Raw genomic sequence first — 17,151 nt, 5'->3', positions numbered from 1 at the left:
AAGTGACAAGTTTTTCTGGGGAGAAACCTGGGGATCAGTGGGCCTAACAGTAGGTCGAGAATTCTTCCCTATACCCCGACACTTACTTGGTGGTCCTAGGACAAATGCAGACTCCTGGAATTGGACACCTAGAACCAGGAAGCGGGGCCAGGGGTGCAGGAGGTGTGGGTTGGTGGTGGGCCCTTTCTTGGAACCTCAGCTCAGCCCTTAGTCGGCCCCCATCCAGGGGTTCTCTGAGAAGACAAGCTCATCCTCCTCTCCGCCTCTGCCCAGGTTGGTTAATATTCAATAGAAGTTACATTAGGTCCCCGACCCTGCTAATACTGAGCAAACATTTGGAAAACATCATTCCGTGACTGAGCTCGCGGGCACTGATAAGGCCGGCCTAACCTTGAGGAGCCCAATCCGCAGCTGCTGACAGCAGCCCTTTTATTCAGCCTGCCTCCTCCTGGCGCCCTGGTGGGTGCGGGCAGCCTCTGTGGGAGGGTGTGGGCAGGGCAGGTGGGGCAGGACTAAGGCTGGGGAGCGGTTCTGGGAGCTGGCCCCATGCAGGGTGGTGGGTCTCCAGAGAGATTTCTTATCTTGGGACTTCTGTTTTATCCCCCTGACTCCTGGCTTCGTTTAGACGGTCTGACTTTCATTCTCTGATTTCAGCAATGTGTGAAATCCAGAGACAGTTGAATGAATAGGTGGGATGTCAATGTTCCGCTGAGACACAGGGCCTAGGGTGCTCCCAAGAAACAGAGCTTGTCTCCTCCAGCGCCTTCTATCATTCACTCGACAAGTATCGATTGAGCACCTACTGTGTGCCAGGCTCTGTTCTAGTCGCTGGGGCCACAGAAGTGAACAAGAGGGAGTTCTTTCTGGAGCTTCCTTTCTCAGAGAGAGACAGAGAGTAAAGAACTGAACACGTGATTCTACAATAAGTGCCAAGAGGAAGAAGGAAGCAGGATGCAGGGCAGAGTGTGAGGAGGGAATGCCACTCAGACAAGTAGAGGGTACCTCTGAGAAGGTGACATTTGCACGGGGACAGGAGTGACATGAAGATGCAGCTAATTCAGTCATTTACACCCAAAAGTAGCCCTGAAGGGTGAATTGTGTGGTGATGGATAGTCACTAGACTTGAGGATGCTCACTTCGCAGAGTATATAGATGTCAAATGATAATGTTGTGTACTTGACGTATATAAGGCAGAGAATTCCAGGCAGTGGGAAGAGCAGCGCCAGAGTATGTTGGAGGAGCAGTGAGGCACGTTTGGGGGACAGAGTAAGTGAAGAGGACCAGAGAGAAAGGGCCACAGGGAAGCGTGCCTTCACTCCGAGGGAGATGGGGAGGCACTGGTCCAAAATGAGCAGTGGAGGGGTCTGACCTGAGAGGTGCACGGGCTGCAGGGGCAAGGCTAGGAGCAAAGGGACCAGTGAGGAGGTCCCGGACTACTCCAGGGCCGAGAAGTCAGGGCCCAGGCAGCGTGGGAGCCAGGATGGATTCTGTAAGGACCACTCACACATGTGGGGCATGAGTAGAGCTGGTATGTGAGAGAAAGACTTCCAAGCTGGAAGTGGGAGAATAAACTGCCTGTTTCTGAGATGGGAGAGACAATTTGGGAAGCCAAAGCTGATCGATGGGGCAACTGAGGCCCAGAGAGAGGAAGTGATTTCTACTGGCACACAGAGAGCGAGTGGCAATTCCGAACAGGAACTGGTCTCCTCCCACCGCGTCCTCCCTCCTCCCAGCTTCAGCCAAGCCTCATTGCACAGGAAGGCTTCTCAGAGTCCAAGGGACAGGGCCAAGGCAGCAGGTCCATCTTATATCTCCGGCCAGGACTGGCCCAGAAGGGGACACGCAGTGGGGTGCGGGGCCCTGGTGGACACAGGCCCCAGATCTCTGAGTTCCTGGGAGAGAGCCCAGCAAAGGGCAGGGGGAGGACAGCATACCTTTGCTGTCTCTGAGAAGGGTAGCTGGATCCCTTGCAGCTCCTGCTGACGGATGAGACGGCCAGGGCAGGCGGGGCCTCCAGATCCCTTTGTCCAGGCCTCTGCCTCAGTGTTCAGGAATCCCTGGGCCATCTCCTGTCACCCAAAGGAATTCATTTTGCTTGTTTTACACACTTTCATCTGGAAAGAAAGGGACCCTTTTCCAAAACAGAGCTTGAAAATCTATTATCTAGACAGATCCCCTCTTCAATGCTCAAGACTCACCTTAAGCCCTCTGCCAAGTCATCATTGTCTTGCATGCCTCCAGGGATGGGTGGGTCAGTCCTGCAGTCACTGCACTGTGTGGGGGCAGTTTGGGCATTTGGAAAGTTCTAACAAGCGGGGTTAGAATCTGTCTCCCTTCCTTCCCACAAGTTGATCTGGGCTCTGTCCCCTGGACGCACCCCTCCTACTGCCTCCTTCCCTGCAGGACAGCCCTGCAGAAACTCTGTCAGGGTTGAACTCTCTCCCCTTGCACCTCACCATTCCTCATCAGTCATGCGACAGCCCTCCCCTCCTCCATATCCCTGCCCTCCCTCCTCACTTCTCTCTGCTGTCCTCACAGCCGTCCAAAATGAGCGGGACCGGATCAGCACTCGCAGGTCAAGCTATGAGGACAGCAGCCTGCCCTCCATCAATGCGCTCCTGCAGGCGGAGGTCCTGTCCCAGCAGGTACTCGGGTGACCGCTCCACCCACCTGGGGCCCCACACACTGAAGAGGAGTCTCACCTCCACCCCGCCCGCCCCAGCGAAGCCCTGGAGCTAGAAGGACCCTCAGATATCACAGAAGGGAAGCTGAGTCCAGTGTCACACGGCCAGTTTAGTAGCAAAGACAAAACTGGAACGCAGGCCTGGCACGCTGGGGCACTTTCTAGTTCATCCACTGCCCGCATTGTGCAGGCCAAGCAGATCTCTGCCTTCACTGAGGGCCTGAGATCAGCTTAGCCCCGGGACAACAGAGCAGCGAACAAGTGGACAGAGTAGCAAGCTGGGACTTAGTCAGCCTCTTGCTGTTGGCCTTGGGCCAATCACAGCACCTCCCTGGGCTGTGGTTTCTTCATCTACCAGATGGGGATGAGGATTTTTGCCCTGCTTCTCCCCTAGGGCTGAGGGCTTCCTTGGGATTCTGAGGAGTTGGAGGAAGAGGAGGCAGGGGCAGGCAACAGGGCTTCTTCAGCATCCTTCCTTCTGTCCATTTTCCCTTAAACTTCCTCCGAGCCAAGATGGCACCCACAGTCCATCTCCCCTTTTCCAGACAGGGGCACTATCTGGGGACGGGCCTCTGCAGGGTTCAGAGCGTGTGGAGCAGCCCAGCCATCCCCAGCATTTTCCTTCATCTCCCCCCAGATCACCTCCCCTGTCTCTGGGATCAACGGAGACATCCGGGCAAAGAAGATCGCCAGCATTGCCGACGTGTGCGAGTCCATGAAGGAGCAGCTGCTGGTGCTCGTTGAGTGGGCCAAGTACATCCCCGCTTTCTGCGAACTCCCCCTGGACGACCAGGTGCGGGCGGACGTGGACTGTGGGCAGGGGGGGCACTGGGCAGGAGGGACCTGCTGGCCCACCTGGGATATAGCCTTGGACTGGTCTGAATTTATTTAACAAAACACACATAGTGCTCATGTGTCCTGGAGTTGTTTAAATCACTTTGCAAATGTTAACTCATTTAATCCTTCCAACAACCCTATGAGGTAGTGCTGCTATTAGTTCCATCTTACAGGTGAGGAAACTGGGGCACAGAGAGGTTAAGTAACTTGCTCACGGTCACACAGCTAGTATCCAGCAGAGCTGGGATTAGAACTAGGCAGGCAAGCTCCAAAGTCCAAGCTTCTATCCACTGTACCTCTGCACCGGCCTCCTCTCCCGAGGAGATATTGACAGGGGCCCAAGGCCAAGGATCAGCAGATTTGGGCTTGAGCCCTGGTTTTAAGACTGGTTCTGTGTGTGATCTAAGACAGATTACTTCCTGTCTCTGAGTCTCAGTTTTCATATCTATAAAGTGGAAATTGTAATACCTGCTTCAGAACGTTGTTGGAAGGATTGAGGACATTACCATTTGAAAAGTGTAAATCATGTAATGAGCACTACACAGTGCCGGGGCCACTGCTGGCCTCCCTAAATGTCAGTTTCTTCCTGTATCCCACCAACATGGTATAGCTCAGCATTTTATTTCCCAAAGTGCATTCTTTGACATACCAAAAATGTCCCAGGGGAACAGGGGACTGTGTGTGTGTGTGTGTGTGTGTGTGTGTGTGTGTGTGTTGGGGGGTAGGGGGGGACGGGGATGGTGTCTGAGGACAGATGAGTTTCTGAGATACCACAAGTGATAGCTCCTGCACCCTTTAGGCCTCTGCAGACATTTTTCCTGTCTGGGAAAGGAGAGCCGGGCTGGGCCACCTTCTCAGCTCTGAGGGAAGCTCGGAGTCCCAGTGGACAGGGCCTAGATGTCCATCGGTCCATTTACTTCTCCCTTTTGCACATTTGCATGAAAGAGTGGCAACGCATGCCAGTCTGTTCAAGTTTCTGAGAAGCCCTGCAGGCAAGGCACCTATTGAACTTTGTGGACAGACCCGGGGCTCCTGGAACTCCTTTTACACACCCTCTCCTGGAACACCTATTAGTGTCCCGCGATGGGACATGCTGTGCAAACACGGGTTTGGCTGGTCCTGGGCCTCGCACGGGGGGCTGGATCAGATGCCCTCTCACACGGATTCCTCCCGCTTTGGGAGGGATGACAGGGCAGGGATCTTGGCAGAGCCCCTGCCTTCTCCCCTGCTCCTCGTGTTCTGGCCCTGGTCCCCTCTGCTGGAGAATCTACATTAATGTTTAATCCCTCCTGTTCCTTCCCAGGGGCTCAGCAGGGCAACGAGATACCCCCAAGCTGAACAATTGTTAACCTCGATTTCCCACTCAAACCTCCCTGGCTAGGGCTCAGAGCATTCTCAGAGAGCAGTGATGGGTGGCCAATAACACGGGACAATCATTAACACCCCCCTGCCTGCTCACCCCCAGAACAGTTGCCATGTCAGGGGGCTGGACCCGGATCATGAGGGTTCCCAGCTCCCCATTCACGGTGTACAAGGAGCCCATTTGCTCTGGATGGGGGTGGGGGAAGAGGAGGAGACACACCTGGGAGATGGAGGTCATTGTCTTCCAAAGGACACCTCAAATCTGTAGACATTGCTCAGGAACCACTTTCCAAGTTTTTAGCTTCTTGTTTTGTCTGGAATATCAATCCATCGAAACCTGGAAGGCTAGGGAAGCATTGGGTAAGGGGAATGAGGCCTAGAGAGGGAAGGTGATTTGCCCCAAGTCACAGAGCAAGGCAGCCACAGAGCTGGGACTTGATGTCAGGTCTTCTCCCTGTCAATCAGAACCACTGGGTAAGTGACAAGGCCCTGCCCTGTGTACAGTGTAGGAAGTGCTCAATAATAAGCATCCTTGTCCTGGTCATGGAAAGTGTACTCTCACCTCCTGTTTGCCATTTCTCTAATTTTCCTGGCATCCTCACCAGGTTAACCACAGGGGAATAGACTAGGTAAGGACATGTGGCAGGAGAGGAAGTTAACTAGTTTGCTCATTCATTCATTCACCCATTTCTTCCTTTCTTCCTTTCTTTATTGAATGTTTACTATGTGCCTTAGAACAATTCCACCTCCTTAGATGGGTCTTTTCTGACCTCCCATTTACATAGTTATTCTTGCCCTATGCTCTTATCTCATACCCTCACCTTCCTTCTTCTCTTCCTCCCTCCCTTTCTTCCTTCCTTGCTCCCCTCTTCTCTTCTTTCTCTCTCCTTCTCACTTTCTCTCTTTCCCTTCCCCACCCTCTTTTCCTTCCCTTCCCTTCCCTTCCCTTCCCTTCCCTTCCCTTCCCTTCCCTTCCCTTCCCTTCCCTTCCCTTCCCTTCCCTTCCCTTCCCTTCCCTTCCCTTCCCTTCCCTTCCCTTCCCTTCCCTTCCTTTCACCATTATGTCCCCATTGCCTAAAACGTGTTTGTCACTTAGTAGGCACTTAACATTTGATGACTGGAAGAATGAACAATCAAATGAATTAATGAACAAAAGCATTTTACTTAATAATTTAGCCTGCTAAAACCCTCTGAACTCCCTAACCCAACCTTGCTAATAAGACCCTTGAGGCTACCAGCCTGATACTATTTTTCCAGCCCATCTTTGATTCTCATGCTAGTACTGAAGCAGATGGTTCTGAAAGGGCAGGCAATGTCCTCCTGTGAGTTGGCTGGCTCCTACCTCCAACTTTAGACTTGTCTTCTCTGCAGGGAAGGTGTCTGTCAAGCTCATCCACTAGAATCCTACAATGTCGAGTGGGCAGGTGCCTGGAAATCTGGAGCAGTGATTTCCCAAACACAACTGCACATCAGAATCCACTTGGGAGCTTGTTTAACACAGATCCTTGGGCCCATCCCCATACATACAGAATCAGAATCTCTGGAAGTAGGGCCTAAGAATCTGCATTCTTATAAACCGCTCTTCATAATCTTTCATAGCTGGTCCATGAGTAGGAATTGGGGACCCACAGTTTTAGAACTTTCGGGGTGGTAGACCCTCTCTAGAGTCTGATGAAAGCCTTTGCACCTCTAATGAAAAAAATATACCCAGAATATTGTCACAGTTTCACCAGGCACATAAACCAGGCCCAGGGGGGAGCAGCAACTTGCCCAAGGACACAGAAATTCAAGGTCAAAGTCAGTGTTTGGTCGCCCTGCTCCTAGTGCATGTTCTTTCCCCTCCTGGATTCCTGCTGAATCTTCTCCAGATCCCCAGTTGATCAGTTACGGGAAGAAGGCAGCAGGTTTCTGATGCCTGTTTTATAATTCAGGCAGGTAAAGGCGAGGGAAGCATGAGGCTGACTTGCCCAGTGTCGGTGAATTACCTAGGAGCAGCCCTCACAGGTGTGCAGGCACCTGAAGCTGTCCCTTCTCTCTTCCAGGTGGCCCTGCTCAGAGCCCATGCCGGCGAGCACCTGCTTCTTGGAGCCACCAAGCGCTCTATGGTGTTCAAGGATGTTCTATTACTAGGTGAGGAGGTGGCCTGCTCAGCCAGGGCTCTGTGGAGGGCATGTCCAGTGTGGAACCCACCTGGGCACAGGAGATGTCCATGGCAGCATGCTGGGGCAAGGGAGACCAATCAGAAATAGCCCTCTCCCCTTGGATGCAAGGAAATATGGACCCAAGGAATTAGGGCAGGCAATGTTCGAACACACTCAAAGCCAGATTCCAGGCCCAGTTTGATGATTTCAAGCAACTCATTCCTTTAATCTGGGTCTTAACTTTCTCATCCGTAAAATGGGCACTCCTCCCATGGGCACCAACTGCATTGCCACTGCAAAGGACAGGGCCTGTTCAAAGCTAGGGGTAAGGGTACACCCAAGGTAGCTTCTCCATCCCCTCTCCTTCCCAACTCATCCAGGAAATGACTACATCATCCCCCGGCATTGCCCGGAGCTGGCAGAGATGAGCCGGGTGTCCATGCGCATCCTGGATGAGCTGGTGCTGCCTTTCCAGGAGCTGCAGATCGATGACAATGAGTATGCCTGCCTCAAAGCCATCATCTTCTTTGACCCAGGTATAGTCCACACCTCCCACCCACCCCCAATGCTCCAGACCCTCTGTCAGACTTCTCCGACTGGGTTATAGACCCCAAGTTCACAACCTCATCTCTTTAGTACAACAACCGGGAGAGGGTGTTTTTCTTAGCTCCATTTCAGAGATAAGGAAAAATCAAAGTTCAAAGGGATGATATGACTTGTCAGGGCACACTGAACCCAGAGGCTGGGGTTTTCTCCTTCCTTTCCCTTCCTCCCTCCTTCCTTCTCTTTCATCTCCCGTCTTTCTTTCTTTTCTTTCCTTCTATCTTCTTTTCCTCAAGAGGGGATGGGGAAGCTACCTTGGGTGTACCCTTACCCCTAGCAAAATAATATCTGCACATACTTAAAATGCAAATATTCCTCCCTACTCCACTTTTCCTGCTAAAGCCTACTCCCCAGAGGGAGCCATTTCTGATTCTTTATCGTTTCTTCTGGCCATTACCTCGAGCTCAAAATAAAATGCTAAGCCTGCTCTCTCTTGCTTTATCTTTTTTAGGTCGTATTTTTCCTCCTAGGCTAGTGGAGTGTTTCACTTCTTTTATCACCATTCCTATTCTCCTCCATTCTCTTAATGTATTTTTCTGGCTATTTTAGTGTCTCTATTGATCACCTTTATAATGTTTGTTATGTGCTTATGCCTTTATTTCTTGTCCTATCAACTGTGGAGAGTATTTTCCAACCCTTCATGTAGCATGTAGTCCCCCTTATCCATAGTTTTGTTTTGTTTTTTGTGGTTTCAGTTACCTGTGATCAAATTCCAGGAATAAACAATTCATAAGTTTACCACTGCAGGGTGTTCTGAGTAGTGTGATGAAATCTTGCACCCTGCGGCTCTGTCCCACCTGGGATGTGAATCATCCCTTTTCCAGCGTATTCGCTCTGCATATGCTATCTGCCTGTTAGTCACTTGGTAACCAATGCGGTTATCAGATTGACTATCCCAGTATTGCAGTCCTTGTGGTCAAGTCACCCTGTTTTACTAAATAATGGCCCTAAAGTGCTAGAGTAGCGATGCTGGCAATTTGGGCAATCCAAAGAGAAGCCGTAAAAGTACTTCCTTTAAGTGAAAAGGTGAGTGCAGTTCAATAAGGTATCTTGAGATAGAAAGAGAGAGACCATATTCACATAACTTTTATTACAATGTATTGTTATAATTGTTCAATTTTAGTACTTATTAGTTATTGGTATTAATCTCTTACTGTGCCTAATTTATCAATTAAACTTCATGATGGGTATGTATGTATAAGAAAAAAATATAGTCTCTAACATGGTATATAAAGGATCAGTTCTGTTTGTGGTTTTAGGCATCCACTGGGGACCTTGGACTGTATCTCCTGCAGATAAGTGGGGACTACTGTACCGCATCCCCACCCTGTCCTTCAGTTCTGACTCTCCTATCCCCATTCCATCTACTGACTTTCCACCAGTGCATTTGTAGTTTGTAGTTATGTCTGTGCAAAGCCTGATTTTATTTCACAATGTCAAGATTCCTGGGCCCCCAAAGGCTTGCTTGCTTCCTTTCCTCCTTACATGTTAGAGAACACCTACTGTGTGCCAGGCACTGTCTTAGGTCCCACCTGCATGAAGATCACCTCTAGTAATAATAGTAATGAAGAGGGAGATGATCACCATTTATGGAATGCTCTTTAAGACACCATTCTAAACACTCTGAGTGGATCATCTCATTTAGTATTTGCAACATGGTACAAGGTGGGAATTACTATCTTCATTTTACAGATTAGAAAACTGAGCACAGGGAAATCAATTAATGTGACCAAGGTCACACAACCAGGAAATGGCAGAGCTCGGATTTGAACTTCAGACTATTCAGATCTCAAGCCCATGTTCTTACCTACCACATGCTAGTCCCCGTTTTCTAAAGGGTAAGAGTGCTAGTTCTAGTTTCCTTGAGAGTCTGGCCCAGGTTAGACTCCCTGAAGCACTCAGCACAGGGCTAGACAGAGTAAATAGCTCAGGAAAATGTGCAGGTTTACTGACGCTGAGTCAGGTCAGTAACCTGGCTTGGAGGGGTAGGTGACCTATAAGAGGGCCTGGCATGTAGGTGGTGTTCAATAAAGTTTGTTGACTGAGTAAAAGAATGCACAAACATGGTTAGTGGAGAGCATCCTGGACTGGATGTGTGGGTGAAATTCTCTTTCTGCCACTTACATTAGGAAATAAATGCATTACCTCCATGAAGTTTGAGATTATCCATTGGAGGACTACTTGAGTCCCCTTCTTGATATGGAGGATCTAGAATTTATCCATTGATTTTTTTTCATTCAATTATCCTTCTATCCATCTACCTATCCTTTAATCTATTCAACAAGTACTGACTGTGCCTGGTACTAGGTGGTGGGTTTAAAATGACAAATGATATATACACCTTCCTGCCCAGAGCGCACATCTAGTGGAAGAGACAATTGCCTCCTGTGCAGTCAGTAGTAACGGAAGAGCCACAGAAATTTGGGAACATAATGGACACATAATGCAATCTTGGGGAGGGTAGAAAGGAGAAGGCTTCTTGGTGGAGGTGAAACCTAAGCTGAGACCCTAAGATGACACAGGCAAGGGAGCAGAGAAGTGGGGATACAGCTCTAAGGCAGCAGAAGCAGTGTGTGCTGAGATCTGGACAGTGGGAACTCAACTGGGAGTCAGGAGCCCCAAGTCCACATCATGGATTGCCAGCACTGGATGTGTGACCTGGGCCAAGTCCTTTCCCTGCTCTGTGCCTCAGTTTCTCCATGTGTAATGAGGAAGTTGCTAAGTGCCCTCTTGGGTATGTTCCTGAAGTCCCACCCTCCATCCCTCACTCCTCTCTCCCAGTTCTGCATCTTAGGAAATGTGACAGAAACACTTTTCTGCCTGAGTCCAGGAAGCTACAGTTTGCATTAGTGCGCTCTGCTTCTTGCGGACCCTGAATCCTCATCCCAGCACTGCTGAGGATCCCCTGTGTGACCTTGAGCCACTAGGCCCCCTATGAGGGCCCCATGAGTCAGGGGAAGTCTGGGTCCTGACTCCCCAGGTGCTCTAACTGGGCCCCACTGCCCTCCCTTGCCCACCCCCTCCTGTTTCAGATGCTAAAGGTTTGAGTGACCCAGGTAAGATCAAGAGGCTGCGGTCCCAGGTGCAGGTGAGCCTGGAGGACTACATCAACGACCGCCAGTATGACTCACGTGGCCGCTTCGGCGAGCTGCTGCTGCTGCTGCCCACCCTGCAGAGCATCACCTGGCAGATGATCGAGCAGATCCAGTTCATCAAGCTCTTTGGCATGGCCAAGATCGACAACCTGCTGCAGGAGATGCTGCTGGGAGGTCCGTGCCCCGCCCCGGAGGGGCAGAGAGGTGGGCGGGGACAGGGGTCTCTCCAAGAGAAGGGGCCTCTTTTGACAGGTTGGCCAAGGGAGACTTCTCTGAAGTGGTGACTTTTGTGCTTAGACCAGATGGATTTAAAAAAAAAATGAGTATTTAAAAGTGAAGAGAAAAACATTCTAGACAGAAGTAACTAATACAGAAGTCCTGAAGCAGGAGAGGGTAGTGTGTTTGAGAAGGAGGATAAGGTGGTGAGCTGGGGGAGTTGTATGAGATGAAGATGGAGAGCCGGCAGAAACCAAATGATAAGTATATGGTGTTATAGGCCATGATCAGAAATTTTTATTTTATTCTCATGCAACTATTATAAGAAGATTGAACATCAGACTAGTGTTTTGAACAAACTACTCTGATTGTTGGGTAGAAAGTTAATTTAGGGAGGGGGAGGTGCAAAATGGAGACAGGAGACCCCTGAGAATGTTATTGTCTCCAATCAGGGAAAAGACAATAGAGGCTTGGACTAAAGCATGACTGGGAATTTAGCAGCAGAGAAAAACTTGATCATCTATTTGGAGGAAGAACCTGCAGGACTTGCTGATTGATCAGATGTGGGGAGAGAGAGGGAGGAGGAGAGTCCAGGATAAAACCTATGTTTTTGCTCTGAGTAACAGGAATGCTGGTGGATCAATTTGCTAAAATGGGAAGACTGAGAGAGAACAGTTGGAGGCTAGGTGTGGTGGTGATGGTGAGGGATCCGTTTTAGACTTGAGTTAAGCTTGAGATGACTGTTAGACATCCAAGTTGAATTATCATGAAGTCAGTTGGATGTCTTAGTCTGTTGCTAACATACAATCCCAATCAGGGTGAAAGGCAACTCCATGGTATTCCAGCAATTAGATGCCATGGGAGGAGGTTGGAGGAAGAGGAGCCAGCGGGATAAGAGCAAAACCAGGGAAATTCCAGAATCCAAGAGAAGAGCATGTTTTAAGGAGGACAGGGCATTTAATGGAATTAAGTTCACAGGAAAGGGATGGAGGTGTTCATTGGATTGGCACAATGGAGGCTCTTGGCCATTGTGAAAAGAGCAGTAGTGTCAGAGGACCATGGGAAAGGAAACCAGACTGGGAAGTGTACAGTGTGAGTGGGAAAATGAAGTGGAGATAGCAAGAGTAGACAACCCTTTGAAAACGTTTTACTCTGAAGAGGAGCTATGAGGGAGTTGATAATGAATGCAAGGGAGGGAGGGATTATAATACTAGGCTATGGAATCTTGGCTGCACTAAAAGAGAAATAAAAATGGGGTGATAGTGAAAAGTGGGGATCAGTGAGTTTGCAGCCTCAATAGGGTTGAAGAGTTTTTGCAGTGGTGGTACTAGATGAAGTGAGCTGGAAGGATAGGAGGCAGGATCTAAGCAAGGAAGCTTGGACTGATTGTAATGCTCACAGACAGGAGAAGTGGTTATTCCTAAAGATGGGTTACAGATAAATTAATTACTCTGGGCATTGCAAGGAAGGAGAAGTTGACTTCCTACTGGGGTGGAGAGAACCAGGAGAGGTTTCCCTTAGGAGGAAATATCTGAACTGGAATTTGGACGTGTGGACATGGAGGGGTGGAGAAGGCATCTCTAGTGGAGCCAGTACATGAGCAAAAGCAGAGAGATTGGAAATTACAGGAAAGTACAAAGAAACACATAGATGCTGTAAAGGTCAGCTTGGCTGAAAAGTGAGTTGGGACCAAATGGTTGAAGAACTTCCATGCCAAGGAATTTCGAAAGCCATTGATTAAATCCATTATATTAATATGCAATCAATACTCGATGACAATATTTAAATTATCTCAATGCTTCCTTACATGCTTCTGTTTTGTTTAAATCACTTTTGTTCTCTTGGTTAGCTGGATCCTCTTAATACCCTCATAAAGTCCATGGATGGGAATGATAAACCCCAGTTTACTAGCCCAGGAATAGAAACCCAATAGGCATCATCCATAATGGATGGGTAGGTTAATTGGCCACACCTGAGGAAGATGGTGTCTCAAGGCCCATGGTCCTTATCCCAAACTCTTCATCTTCATTGAGTCTTCCCTCTACCTGCAGGATCCTCCAGTGATGCAACTCATGCCCATCATCCCCTGCACCCTCACCTGATGCAGGAACACATGGGCACCAACGTCATTGTTGCCAACACGATGCCTACTCATCTCAGCAACGGACAGATGTGTGAGTGGCCCCGACCCAGGGGGCAGGCAGGTGGGCAACTTGGGTTCTATTCAGGAAGGGGTGAGGTTGGGGCCTAAGAAGGAGCCAGGGTAAGGATGAGGGATGAGATTGTGTATTTGTTAAGGCTGCTATTCAGTAAGGTGATTGATAACTTCTACTGAATGAAGCTGTCCTTGGGATGGGGTAATCCACTAGATGAGGTTGCCCATTGGGTGAGGATATCCATTAGGGTGAAAATTCCATTAGGTGTTGGACATTAGGTAAAATTGTTCATTAAATAAGGCTTCTCAATTGGGTAAGGCTATCCACTAAACAACTGAGTGAGACTATTTATTAGGTTGCGATGTCCGTTGAACTAGGCTCTCCTCTGAGGTAAAATCTCACAAGAGTGAGTTTGTCATTGGCAATGTTCTTCAAAGAGTAAGATTATCATTGGGATGAGGCAGTCCACTAAAATGAGATTTCATTTCTTTGAGATTGTTCTTTAGGAAAGTTGTCCATTGACTAAAATTAGCCAAGTTGTTCATGATCAAAGTTGCTTTCCATTTTTTTCTGTTTTTGTTGATTTCAGAGAGAGGAAGGGAGAGGGAGAGATAGAAACATCAATGATGAGAGAGAATTATGCATGCCCCTTACTGGGGATCGAGCCCGCAACCCGGGTATGTGCCCTGATAGAGAATTGAACCATGACCTCTGGGTTCATAGGTTGGTGCTCAACCATTGAGCCACACCAGCTTGGCTCAAAGCTACTTTCTAAACCTATTATGGGGGTGAGGCCAATTAGTTTCTATTACTCATCTACCTAAATATCAGAGAATTTTTTTAAGCCAGTTAGGGTTCCATCAATTGTTGCTCCTTCTCTCCAAGAATGGGTATTCCTGTCACATGTCCCATTGTCCTTGGGGAGAGTCAGACTTGGGCCCTGGTTTGGGAGAAGCAGCTCGTGTCTCCATATCAAACAGTGGAGGAGATGGAGGTTGGTAGGAACTGGGTGTGACCTGGCCCAGCCATAGCCTTCCAGACCTCACAGAACATAAGACTGTGATCTGGGATCCGAAGATTTGAGCCATAAGAGACTTTAGAGATTATCTGGTTTCTTTCTCTCATTTGATAGAAGAGGAAACGGAGCCCCAGAGAGGGGGGAGAACTTTCCTAGGGCTCTGCTTTTACTCCCCAAAGGGCTAGGATTCTGAACAGCCTGTCTGTCTCTCTGTCCCTCCAGCCACCCCTGAGACTCCACAGCCCTCACCACCAGGTGGCTCAGGGTCTGAGGCCTACAAACTCCTGCCAGGAGCCATCACCACAATTGTCAAGCCCCCCTCTGCCATCCCCCAGCTGACTATCACCAAGCAAGAAGTCATCTAGCAAGTCGCCGGGGGTCGGGGGCTCTGCTGGCCCTCCAGTCCCCTCAGAGAGCCCCTGGTGGTCACTTGGTCACAGGGCTGGAAGCTGTGACAATAGGGCCAGTCCCAGAGCAGTAGTGAAAAGGGCGAAGGGCCCAAGAACTTGGGCTGTGGGCCACGTCACGTTGCCACCCTCCTCTGCTCTGGATGATAGGGCCTTGACTTGGGGAGATCCCAGCTGGAGAATCCTCTGCTGCCTTGGACAACGTTTCTCTTGCCGAAGCCACTGCCTTCCCCTTCATCCATCTCTACCCCCAGCTGCTTCACCTGCTGCCTAGAGATGGCGTGGGACCTCGCTCAAGCACAGCTCTCTTCCCCTCAGGCTGGTGCTTCTCCCCAGTGCTGTCATAGTGTCCAGGCCCCTTTTCTCTCTTTGCTCCCCAACTCTGAGGGATGAGTGTCAGAATTCTGCCATTCCTGGAGTGGGCCAGTTCGGGGGGGGGGGGAGGGGAGGCAGGGGAAGGTCTGGGTTTGAGACTTGCTCTGGGGGGCATCACTCAGGGTACATTCTGGAGCCATTAAACCCCAGGATGAAACAGCCGGTGCCTTGTCCATGCAGAATCCTGTGGCTTTGGGGAATTCTGAAAAATGCCACTTGCCCATGGCAATTAAAGCTGGGACCAGGCCTGGGACCAGAGCTGTGCCTTGTAGGAGGATGAATAGTTAGATGGGTTATCTACCCCCCAGCCAGGGCTGACCCTTCTGGATAGATGGGGCAGTACCCCAGTGCCCCCCAATTCCATCATTAGTGATCGTTTCTTTTGGCAAAAGAGGCATGAAAGGTATTTGGACAGTATGTCCAAGAGAAATCTCTGCATCTCCAGTGCTGTGGGGATTGTCCTTCCCCACTCCAGCAAGCCAAATCCCCAGTCCCAGGAGAGAGTGTTCCCTGCTCTGAGCGCCCCAGCCTTCCTTAGCCACATCTCATTTCAGTTCCCCAGAAATCCCCGCCAGGGGGCTCAGGCTGGTGCGGGGTGAGGTAGGGAAGCTGGAGTCATTCCGCTCATCATGGTCATTCCTACTGTTTGCTCTTCCACCCCCCAATGTCATGGGAGCAAAGCTGAGGTAAGAATTTCCCATGGGGTGGAGTGGGGCAACAGTGGCTTTTAATGGTAGCAATTTTCTGGGGCAGGGGTCAGTCCTCTGCCCAAGTCAACTCTTCCTGGAGGAGAAATCCATTCCACTTTAATAATTTTATTGCAATTATAGGAAACAAAGTAAAGACAAGTTTACTTTCCTGATTCTAAACTGAGGACACCACATTGGAATTTTTGTCTACCTGAGTTGTAGTCCTAAAACAAAACCTGATGGACTAAAAAAATGGTTGGGAGGGCATCCATGGACCCTGTAGTTCCTCCACTGAGACAATTCCTTCTCTAGGCAGCTCTCAGAAGCTTCCAGAGTCCCCGTGGCTCTGCTAGAGGGGACAGGGAGGACAGGAAAGGGTTGTACATGGATGCTCCTAGATTTCTTGTGATGATCAAGCCAATTACTTTTGCCAGATTGCTCTGTGATTTGCCCTGATTGGGATGAAGTGTGAAATTCACATCCAGCAGTTCTGAAAGTGGGTTGGGTTCTGGCAGATCCACCAGCTTCTTCCAGGGGGTGTGAATGTCATTAGGTCCTGTGCTGACACCTGAGCCCCTGTCACTGCCACCCAATGGGGCAAACAAACAAACAAACAAGAAACATTTATTGTGTGTTTTAACAAAAGTTTATAAAGCTAAATAAATGGCATGTATGTTTTCTAAGTCCTTGGATGGGTGTCTTTTCTTCCTTTCAGGTGTTAGAAATAAGAATGAAAATAGTCTCCTACAGTGTGCAAAGTGCTCTCAAAGCCATTATTGTTTAATCTTCACATCAAGAGGTAAGCAGGTTAGACATTGTTACCACCACCACCCACTTTATAGATGGGGAAACTGAGGCTCAGGGGAAGTGATTTTCCTTAAAGAGGCAGAAGTGGGAATCTCACTCTGGTCCCTTGATTTTGAGTACTCAGTTAGTGGAGACATGAAAGCCGATAAGGGAGGGGGCGATGGAAAATCTGAAAGGATGGCAAGAGGGTCTACCATGAGGGTCCAAGATGAAGCCCTGTTCTGGGTCCTGGGTCAACCTGCCAGCAATAAGGGACAAGTAGGCTTGGGGAAATTTCATCAAAGCAAGTGTTGTTTTGAAAAAGAATAAAAGCAAGGGAGCCCTAGCCAGTTTGGCTTAGTGGATAGAGTGTTGGCCTGCGGATTGGAGGGTGCTGGGTTCGATTCTGGTCAAGGGCACATGCCTGGGTTGCAGGCTCGATCCCCAGTAGCGGGTGTGCAGGAGGCAGCCAATCAATGATTCTCTCTCATCATTGATGTTTCTATCTCTCTCTCCCTCTCCCATCCTCTTTGAAATCAATACAAATATATATTGTTTTTAAAAAGTAAGGAATGCACTTGAGTATTCCAGCCAGGTTCATAGCCACCTTGGCCTTGTCCCCTGATAAACTAACCACCAAGGACCACAGCCTCACATTCACTCAGAGATGTGCTGGAGCTGGCTTGTGAGAGCCGATTGTTAACTTCTCTTCCCAACTCTCTGTTGGGCAGTGTCGCAATGATAGCAGCGGTGGAAGCATTTACACCACAGGAACTGGCAAAC

The 17,151-nt window shown here is 49.4% G+C and overlaps 1 protein-coding gene across 8 annotated transcripts in view; it reads left to right on the top strand.

The window, feature by feature from the left end:
* Positions 1–14,937, top strand: part of HNF4A (hepatocyte nuclear factor 4 alpha) — a 64,485-nt gene extending 49,548 nt beyond the window's left edge. For 3 of the 8 annotated variants that reach the window (XM_079783470.1, XM_079783467.1, XM_079783463.1), the window contains exons 4-10: positions 2,539–2,645; positions 3,321–3,476; positions 6,925–7,012; positions 7,404–7,559; positions 10,659–10,925; positions 12,989–13,141; positions 14,334–14,937. In XM_079783470.1, the coding sequence (XP_079639596.1) occupies positions 2,539–2,645; positions 3,321–3,476; positions 6,925–7,012; positions 7,404–7,559; positions 10,659–10,925; positions 12,989–13,141; positions 14,334–14,476 (1,070 nt within the window). In that variant the 3' untranslated portion in view covers positions 14,477–14,937. The remainder of the gene's footprint in view (positions 1–2,538; positions 2,646–3,320; positions 3,477–6,924; positions 7,013–7,403; positions 7,560–10,658; positions 10,926–12,988; positions 13,142–14,333) is intronic. The other 5 variants (XM_079783469.1, XM_079783466.1, XM_079783468.1 and 2 more) reach the window with 3 other exon arrangements.
* The last annotated feature ends 2,214 nt before the right edge of the window (positions 14,938–17,151 follow it).

Source organism: Cnephaeus nilssonii (assembly GCF_951640355.1).
Source record: "Cnephaeus nilssonii genome assembly, chromosome: 11".
NCBI classification, from domain to species: domain Eukaryota; kingdom Metazoa; phylum Chordata; class Mammalia; order Chiroptera; family Vespertilionidae; genus Cnephaeus; species Cnephaeus nilssonii.
This window is presented reverse-complemented; position numbering and strand designations above follow the sequence as displayed.